At 44.7% G+C, this 9,637-nt stretch overlaps 1 protein-coding gene across 1 annotated transcript; it reads right to left on the bottom strand.

The window, feature by feature from the left end:
* Positions 1-4,269: 4,269 nt before the first annotated feature.
* LOC119579908 lies at positions 4,270-7,636 on the bottom strand. The gene is made up of 6 exons (XM_037927755.1): positions 7,583-7,636; positions 6,956-7,127; positions 6,580-6,647; positions 5,558-5,603; positions 4,369-4,453; positions 4,270-4,285 (listed from the first exon to the last, which is right to left on the bottom strand). Exons 1-6 carry the CDS (start codon positions 7,634-7,636, stop codon positions 4,270-4,272), a joined length of 441 nt encoding a protein of 146 aa, XP_037783683.1.
* Between the last annotated feature and the right edge of the window lie 2,001 nt (positions 7,637-9,637).

Genomic DNA, 9,637 nt, shown 5'->3' with positions numbered 1-9,637 from the left:
AGCAATACTGCAGTTGATCAAAAAAAGTTTCCAGCCCGCAGTTCAATTTCCCCAAATTCTGCATTTAAATTGGCTGGAATACCTTTTCACCTCCCCCAAAAGTATTGGAAAAATGGTCGTTTCCTGTAAGTCTTCCCATAACCTCCCAATTTGAAATTCATTGTGAATCAGGCGAGAAAATTTGAAGGTCTTTTTTGGGAAAAATTTTCCCATTTTGAAGGGGGGAAATGTGTGGGGTGTCACTGTTCAATAAAACTGCATTATTCTTAAGAACAAGGTTTGATTGATTGTTTATTAAAAAATTATCTGCCGCGTCAAAAAACAAAGGGTTTCAATTAGCGGCGAATCCCTTTTTAAAAAAAAAAATTTTAAAAAAATTATTTGAAACTTAAAAAATCTATGAAAAAATTTTTTTTAAAAATTTAAACAATAAAAAAAAATACAAAATAAAAGCATAAAATTATGCTTTAAGTATATAAAATATTGCATAAACATTATGCAAAAATAAAATTTTTTTAAAAATATTAGTCCCCCTAAGGAAACTAATAAGCCCCTCTAGCCCACAATCCTCCCCCAATACATTTTTCAGTTATGGGGGGAGACAAGAAACCTACTTTCTTTGGCCCTGAGAAGTTGACATTTTTCCACTACTGTGCGATCTTTAAATGGTCTTGGAAAATTTCCCCTTTCCAAAGTTCTCACTTTGCCTATGGGCCCCCAGGAGTCAGTCTTGTGTCCCCCGTTTTTGTCTTGTTAATGCAATTTCCCCACTTTTGGGTTTGGGGGGTGTTTATTTCACCCAAGCCAAGGTCATCTTTTAATTTCCTTCTCGCAGTTTGTTTCTGGAGGTATGCCCCAGGGTCCTTCCTTTATTGCGAAGAAAAATCTTATGCGGGTTTTTCGGGTTTGGGTTGTTGGGAGAGGAAAAGAGCACCCAAAAAGGTTTGAGCGGCAGCCCCTTTGGCCTTCAAAATCAGCCCCGCCTTTCCCCCACGATACCAAATGCGCTGGCCCCCAAACCAGAGTTATCTTTTTCGTTTTGACATCATTTGCAACCCCAACTTGAACCCCCCTTTACTAGGGAGGGGTGATTTTAAAGCTCTTGATTGTTTGCAAAGCATACGAGATTTCACAATATACCCCAAATAGAATGGTTGTATGATCTTAGTCATCTTAACTGCGGCAAGGAGGGCATGAACTCTGCAGTAAGATCGGGCTGCTAGAGAAAGACTGCTAGTTTGCAGTCTTCCTTCTGCTCACTGCTGCAAAGCCCACACCTTTTTAGATTTCGAACCATCTGTATAAAATTCCCTCTGACCTTGGAAATTTAAAAATATGCTAAAGAAATTTTTTTTGGGAATTGATTCTGTTTTCCCCCTTTTCCCAAATTCCGACCAAATCCAGCTGACTTGATTATCCAAGGGGGGAAGGGGGGAATTCCAAAAAAAGCCAAAACCCTTAGGAGACCCCAAATGAAGATTTCCACATAAATTCCTCATTCCCCTTACCATAGGATGGGCATCCTAAAGGGGGGTTAAAAACCCAAATCTGGATGTAGGAGATCCCAAAAACCCTTTGTATTTCTCATGTAGTAAATAAGGTTCATGTGGGTCCTGGTGCAATAAAAAAGAGGTGGTTCCCACTCTCAGCATAGGGGGTTTCCACAGGTAAAGACCTGAAACCCCCAGTAAAACCCAGTCCAATTTTCTGGGGGAACGGGTGGGATTTGCAGAAAAAATACACCTCACAGCCATAATAAGTTATTACGAATAAGCGCTTGGTAAAGCCGTAGAAGCTTGTGCGGGTCGGCACCCCAAGTAAAGGGTGAAAAAAACCCGCAAAAAAAATAAGCGCTTTTTTTTACCCTTCATTTTTAACCTGTTTGTTGTGAGGCCCCCCAAATGAAAAGTCTTGGGGCAAAAAATTAGACCCAAGTACTTACCCTTGGACAAATTGCTTTGGGGTTTTGCCCAAAAATAGGGGAAAAAGGGGGAAATTTTTCCTCGTTTTGGGGAAAATTTACCCCTTTGGTCTTGCTTGGAAAAAAATTTTTTAACCCCATGATATTTTTTGCCCACTGTAAAACCCTTATTTATTGCACCTGCATGTGCCCTTTGGCACATACTGTAAGCTTCTTCCTGACCCAGTACAGTTTTAAAGTCATCCACATGAAAGAACATGGGGACAAAATTTGGGGAACAGCTTTTACAATGTCTTTTTTAAAAGCAAGGCAAACGGGGTTTCACATTTAAAAGGACACCCCCTTGTGGGACCCCTTCCAGCTGATTTTCGGGGTTAGGGGAAAACTGTTTCCCCCCCGAACTCAAAATTTCCTTTTAGAAAGGGAAGTTTTGGGTTAAAAGGTAGGAAAATGCTCCTTTTAAAACCAAAAGTCATACATCTTCAGATTATCCCAAATGTTTCCAAGTAGTATCGTAGGCCTTTTCAAGGTCAAAAAAAGATTTGCCAACATGTGAGGGTCGCTTTTGCGAAGGAATTCTGTATAGCATTTTCCACCTCAAAAGTGCATCTGGGGTTCGATCTCAATTTTTTTTAAAAGCCATATTGAAAAGGGGCCCAACAGGGTTTTTTTTTTTTCTGCAGCCATGTCAACCTGAAGTTTACCATTTTCCCCTCAGCTTGCAGATCCCAGCTGGTGAGAAAAATTTGGTCTGTAATTTTTTGGGTGGGAGAAACCCTTTGCCAGGTTTATGAACAGGAATGTTTTATAGCCTCTTTCCATGTGGTGGCACGTGCCCCCCCTATAAAACCTTTTTAAAAGGGGGCCAAACCAGGAACTTTTGGGAGCTCTCCGGAAAGTGAGATATCTTTTATAGGGAAAATATCTTTCATTTTCCGGGGGCAGTCTTATGGCAGAGCTGAAAAAGAAGAGTCTATTCCTTGCGAAAAAAATTGCAAATTAGGGAAAAATTTTCTCCCTGAGTCCTACTGAAAAAACGAAATGGGTGTTGTTCCTGTCAGCACGAAGAGTGGAGAAGGGAGCATTTGAAAGGTTTCCCTCCAGAGGAAAACCTCTGCCAGGTTTTAGTTTAGCCCCTTTTAGCAATATTTTTTTTGTCGTGATGATTTTTCCCAATTTTATCTTCAGACCCGGTTTGTGATAGGGGATGTGCTCTTTCCAGAATTTCAAAGCCCCCCTTTGTCCCAAAACCCAAATGCTAAGGGGGCCCCAAAGAGTTAATCGAGGGGGACAACTGTCCCCACGACGTCCGTCGGGCCTCCTTTAGCACGTCCCGGGCCCGGGCTAGGTTTTTTTTGTAACTGATAAAGGTTAAACAATGTGGGGCGTCTTTTCCCAACGCCTTAATGCATTTTTCCCAGGGTTTACCGGAGGTCGAGGGTACTGTTTCCGCTATTTTTGGGGAATGGATGTTTTCTGCTGAAAAGTTTGAATTTGTGGGAAGTGTTTAAAACGCATCTTGAACACACGGGAAATCATTCCCGGGTTCCTTGCAATACTGCATTTGGATCTAAAAAAAATTTCCCAAGTCTGCATGTTCAATTTCGCCATCCGAAATCCATTGACTGGAAACCATTCACCTCCTCCAAAATTATTGGAAAAGGTTTCGCTTCCATGTAAGTTCCAGACCTCCCAAGGAAGTTCCAAGTGAATCAGGGGGCCTTTTGATATTTTAAAAGGGAGAATGTCCAGTTTGAATTTTGAAAATGGGGGGGCCCCCCACTGTTCAGTAAAACTGCATTTACTTTTAAGAAAAAGGGAACCCCAAGGGCCCCCTTCCCCAAAGGGTTGCACCGCAGTGTGTCTGCAGGTGGAGGGCCCTGGAAAGGAATACCCTAAACGTACCATTACTGTACTCCTCCAAAAAGTCTATTGTAAAAGGGTTCCCATAAGGGGCTTGAATTTGGAATCCTTCGGGGAAAATCGGAGTTTTCCCCGGGTTTAAAAAATCTCTTGTAGACATACACAAACTGGTTTAAATATGAAGCTATCAGATATTGCAGTTTTTCCCATTTTGCATGAATTCCCAAACTTTCCTTTGGATTAGGGTACCCAGTTTTTTTAAAATTATTTCTTCAAAAGGGTTTTTTGGCGGGCACCTGTGGTAAAGGGTTTTGGGCCCACCCTTTAGGTTCCCCTTTTTCCATGATCCGGGGAGAAACCTTTTTAATGGTTTTTTCCCGTGGAACTAGTTTCCACGGGTTTTCCCCTTTGGGCCCGGTTTCGGGAATTTTTTTTTCCCCTGGGCAAAGAGCAGACCTGAGCCTTTGCTTCAGGGGCTTTTCTGTCTAGCAGCGGAGGCCCCTGTGGATATTGTGGCAGTGGAGTTTTTGAAAAAGGCTCAGGTTCCCTTTGGGGGGGGAAAAAGGGCGTGCCTGACCCTTTACTTCAGGGGCATCTGCCTAGCAGCAGGGGCCCCCTGTGGATGGGGTGGCGGGCTGGAGCTGTCCCCGTTGGGGCCCTCGGGGGAGCCTCAAATTTTGGCTTCAAAGACCTTATTTGGGAAGGGGGAGTCTCCTCAATAGCCCCCTCACTCCTACTCCGTTTCGGGTGGAAAAAAACCCCACCAGAGGCAGTGTCAGAAATTTTTCCGCCCGGAGGGTTAAAAAAAGGGTGGCAGAGTGTGTGTTGGGCAAGAAGCATTGGGGGGCCCGGGGTTGGGGGGGAAGGAGGTGGGTTTAGAAATGAAGAAAAGGGCCTTAAATGGCTGTGCAAATAGACAGGGGGCACTTTGCTTTCCCGGGGGAAAAACTAAACTTCCCCTTTGGGCCCCCCATCCCCAAATACTTCCTTTTAAAATTTTTTGCACCTTTCACACGCTTTGAAGAAGCCTCATGAGCCTCTTCCCCATTTGGCAACGGGCATTTTGGGGCCCCTGGCAGTTGTCTTTCCCCTTTTGATGACCTTTTTTCCCACCAAAACCCCACACATATTTGGGTTTTCCCCCATTTTTTTTAAAACGGCAAGAGTTGGCCCCCATGCCCACCCCCCCCAGGCAGGGGAAAAAGAAACCGCAAAAGGGTTGGGGCACAAGGGCCCTCCCCCTTTCAGGGGGTTTACCATGAAAAATTTAAAACCGATTTTTGGAAGGACCAACGGGGTTAAAAAGTTAGAAAAAAGAGTGGTGTCAACTTTTAAAAAAACCATAAAACCCCCCCCCAAAAAAAGTTTTACTCCCAAATACTTAAAAAATTCTCTAGTTCCTCAAACCCAGTTTCCTCAGAAATACCTCATCAGACTCGGGAAAAAACAATTCCCTTACACTGTTTAAAGGGTTTTTGTGGGGGGAAACATAAAAACTTGAGCCCCGGAATGTCGCCCCATCGCACGGGGGAAGGCCCCATCTCGTCGGTGACGAAACCTCAACTACCAGGCTCCCACCTCGCTTTTGGGGTGATGCGAGGACCGTTAAACACACTCAAGAATTTTTCGATGCACTTGAAAAATATCAAGATCCACGATTGATTTCAAACCCCCAAAAGGTCTCCAAAAACTGGCACCCACATATGAAATGCTTTCACATTTACCAGGCAAGACTTTCCCCATGGATTTGGGGAGGGCTTTTCCCCCTCTTACCCGGTTGGGGGCCCCGGGGAACCCTCACGTTTTCCCCCTCTTGCCCCTGGAAGCGGGGAAAGGCTCCCCAAAAGGGCAATACGGATGTTTTTCCCAAAAGGGAAAAGGTGGGGGGATTGCATAGGGTCAGGGAGAGAGCTAGATCTTTTTTAAATTTGTAGTTCTCATACAAAAAATTTGGGAAATTTTTCATTTTTCCCCAAACCCCCCCAACCCCCCATTTGGGGGTCCAACCCAAGGGGGAAACATAGTTGGGCTCCCAAAAATTCCCCCAAAAAGCCACAGGGGGGAATGAGGAAAAATTTCGCAGCCCCCTATTACAGTAGATGGCCCCGTCGCGGGACCCATGTGCTACCGAGCTGAAAAAGTGCCTGCCTTTAAAACCCCAGCCATATTTTACCAGCCGATTGACCGACCGGGCCTCGATTCCCAAACCACCCCTTTTAACCAGGGAAAAAAAGGGCCCAAAAAGGGGTTTTTGCAGCTGCAGGGGGGCAGCGTTTTCAGCATTTGCTCAACCCCCAGGACTCCCCTTCCCGGCCCAAAATGGGGCCCCCGCACGGCAAACACACAGGGGGGAGCTCTCCCTGGTCCAAGAGGAATGAAAACCCGGGGTGGGCCCCACCATTTCCCCCCTCACAGGGGCCCCCGTGCACCAGGGAAGGGCCCCTTTTTCTAAACCCTCCCCTGGTGACCCCTCCAGTATGGGTAGCCCTTTTGGTTTCCGGGGTCACCCGGTCAAGGGACCCCCAAGGCCCCCCCCCCCGGGGGCAAGGCGGCATCCGTTAGGGGGGGGTTTAAAAAACAAAAGGGCTCCAAAGGGCCCTTCCCCCGAGGGTTGGAAAAAAGTGTCTCCCCAGAGGTGGGTGCCCACCCAAAAGAAATCTCCCAAAAATAGAAATGGGGGTCCCAAAGCCCCAAATAGATTTCCCCAAAATTTATTTATGTTGAGATTAGTGGAGGAAGGTAGATAGATTTCCCAAAAGTGGGAGGTCGGTCAAGCCTATTCTTAAAAGCCTTACCTGCAGTGTTGTCTGCAGGTGGATGCCTGGAAAGGAAAATCCCGAAGCACCATTACTTTCTATCCTCCCTGGGTCCATGTCAAAAGTCCCAAATGGGGTTTAAAATTTGGGGAAACCCCCTCAGGGGAAAACGGAAGGGTTTCCCTGGGCCCAAAAATTTTTTGTGACATACCCCCAAATGGATTATACAAAGCTATTAGAATTGCAGTTTTTCCCATTTTGCATTTAATTCCCTGACCTTTTCCCTTTGGGTTAGGGGAAACCAGTTCTTTTTAAATTTTTTCTTTATAAAGGGGTTTGGGAGCCCCCTTTTGGTCAAGGTTTTCCTCAACCTTTTGGGGTGCCCTTTCCCTGGGCCCTTTTAATGGTTGTTTACCTGTGGAAAAATAGTTTCCCCAGGGGTTCCCTTGGGGAAAAGGGTTCCCGGATTTTTGCCCGGGGAAAGGCGGGGCCTGAGCCCTTTCTTCAGGGGGGATTTTTGTTTTAGAGCGGAGGCCCTTGGAGGTTTTGGCCCGGGGTCTTTTTTTCACAGGCCCGGATTCCTTTTCCTGGGGGAAAAAGGGGGTGCCTGAGCCTTTTTCTTCAGGGGGATTCTGCCTAGCAGCAGAGGCCCCTTGGGGGATTTTTGGTTTGGGAGCTTTGGGGCTGTCACCCTTGAGGGGCCCCTGGAGTCTTAAAAAGTTGGCTCCAAAGACCTTACTTTGGGAGGGGGAGTCCCCCCAATTTGGGGCCCCCCAATCCTTTCCCGTTTCTGGTGGGAAAAACTCAAACCCGAGGTAGTGTCAGCAATTTTTCCCACTGAAAGGGGGTTTAAAGGAAATGGAAAAGGGGTGGTTGTAAGGCAAGGGGTTTTTTGGGAAGGGGGGATGGGCAGAAACCCAAGCAAAAGGGCTTTCCTGGCTGTGCAAAAAAGCCCCAAAAGGGGGCCCTTTGCTTTGCCTCTGGGGAAAATAACTTTCTCCTTGCTCCTTATTACCAAAACTTCCTTTTCCAAAAATTTTACCTTTTTCACTGCTTTTTTAAGAACTTCATGAGCCTTTTGCAGTGGGAACAGCATATTGGACCTGGACAGTTGTCATTCCCCCTTGATGACTGTTTTTACCCACCCTTTCACCTTTTCTTTGGTTGGCCCAAATTTTTTTTAAAAAGGCCCAAAAGTTTGCTCCATGCCCAAAAACCCTGGCAGTTTGGGAAACAACCCCCTAGGGTTGGGCACTATGGTTACCTTTAGGCGGTTTCCATGCAACTTAACCGATTCTGGAAGGACTATCGTGTTTTTAAAAAATTTGCAATGGAGATTGTTTGAAAAAATTTAGAAAATGGATAGGAACATTGTATTGCCTCGGAGGTTTAAATTTGCAAAAAAATAACTGGGGCGACCCCTGGGGGAGGTGGTGGGTGCTTTTGGTAGATAATCAGGCGTTTAAAAATGGGGTGGGGAAAACCCCCAACCCCGCTTGACCTCACGCAGTCCCTTGAAACCCTTTAATGTCTCAAAATAGAAAAAAACCGCGTCTTTTCAATCAAAGGGGTAAAAAATTGTTTTTTTAAAGCATAAAACGTGAAACATAAAAAATGGGGGTTATCGCTTTTATATTTACCAAAAAATTTAAGTTTGTTTTTTTTCTTTTATTTTGTTATCGCCTCTTGGGACGAAAGCTTAAAAGTTATAAAAAAGGCACTTTGGGTACAATTGATGATTCTTTTCAGTGAACTGTTTTTTTTATAATGCATTTGGGATTAAAAAACGCATTAAAACAGCTAAAAATGAGAGGGGTCCCAAGCTAATTAATCGCCCGCAAAGTTGTTTTGTTATTCTTTTAGGCCTTTGATATATTATGCATGGTACAATTTTAAGATTGTTATAGTCTTGCGATTATTCATTTTTAACATTTTTACAAAGTAATTATTGGACCATTACCAATGCCAATTATTTTAATCGTACCAATCCTGAGACAGCTAGAATACCAATTTAAATTTTTCGACGACCTGTGGGTGAGCAGCCGTGTCTGGTGAGAGGTAGGGGTACGGTTTTGATCATGTCCGGGTTCATTGCTATAGATTGTCACTCACCTGTAAAATTTTAGTGCGGGCTTGAATTATTCCTTAAGCGGAAATTGTGACTGTTTGTTTGCTTTTTTTTCTTACTTTATGCTTTGTATGGGTTTGGGAGGAATGTGGGGCAGGGGTGGAAGGAAGGGAAGGGGGTTGCTTTGGAGGGGAGGGTGAGGGTGAGAGGAACCCTTTAAGTAAAACGTGTTGGGACATCATTAAGGGACTTTTATGGATTATGTTTAATTAGAAGGGTGATCACTCGTCTGTAATGTAGTGAGCTGAAGCCTCAGCTTCCTACTTGCCGCTCTCGCCCCTGTGTCAGGCTGCATAAGACTTCATAACATCCCTCCCCCTCCCCCCGACAAAACCTTGGCCTGGCGTGGTGAACAAACAAAAATAGATGGCGCAGAAGGCGATGCTGCAAAGGACCTGCCTGCAGGAGACGCTGATGACAAAACGAGAACTCCTTGGATGGCTCTTACTGAGAAGGAAGTTGCCGTATCTACTGAGCAGAAAGTTTGACCCTTAAAAACTTGAAATAGCGGCCCGAAATACGAATTTCCGTAGCTGGCGACAGAAACGGAAAACAGTCGTTTGGCGCCAAGCCTGGTTGGCTAGCCAGCGTAATTTTATTTCCTTTTATATTTAAAAAATTTTGTATATATTTTACGTTCTTTTATAATTATAAGAATGTCATGTATTTTTTTGTTAAAGACCTCCGATGCAAATAATAAATAAAATGATCAATTCCAAAATAAATGAAATAGAAGCTGTAACGTCTCGAAGAACAGACGACAATTTTAAGAACAACGAGTCTTGCTGCGGGGACTCCGAATAAACGAACTTGGCGCACGCCCATGTTCGCATAAAAGGTCGGGTCACGACCTTGTAAGGGAGTTGCAAATTTACCTTGCTCAGTGACTTACGCTGGGTCTTTCCTTCGAAAGCCGACTTTTTTTAACGGATTTTTTTATTTTGGTTTTTTTACTCTACGGAGGTTTTA

Source organism: Penaeus monodon, chromosome 13, assembly GCF_015228065.2.
Source record: "Penaeus monodon isolate SGIC_2016 chromosome 13, NSTDA_Pmon_1, whole genome shotgun sequence".
Lineage (NCBI taxonomy): Eukaryota > Metazoa > Arthropoda > Malacostraca > Decapoda > Penaeidae > Penaeus > Penaeus monodon.
The sequence above is the reverse complement of the archived record's forward strand: the minus strand, read 5'-3'. Positions and strand labels throughout refer to the sequence as shown.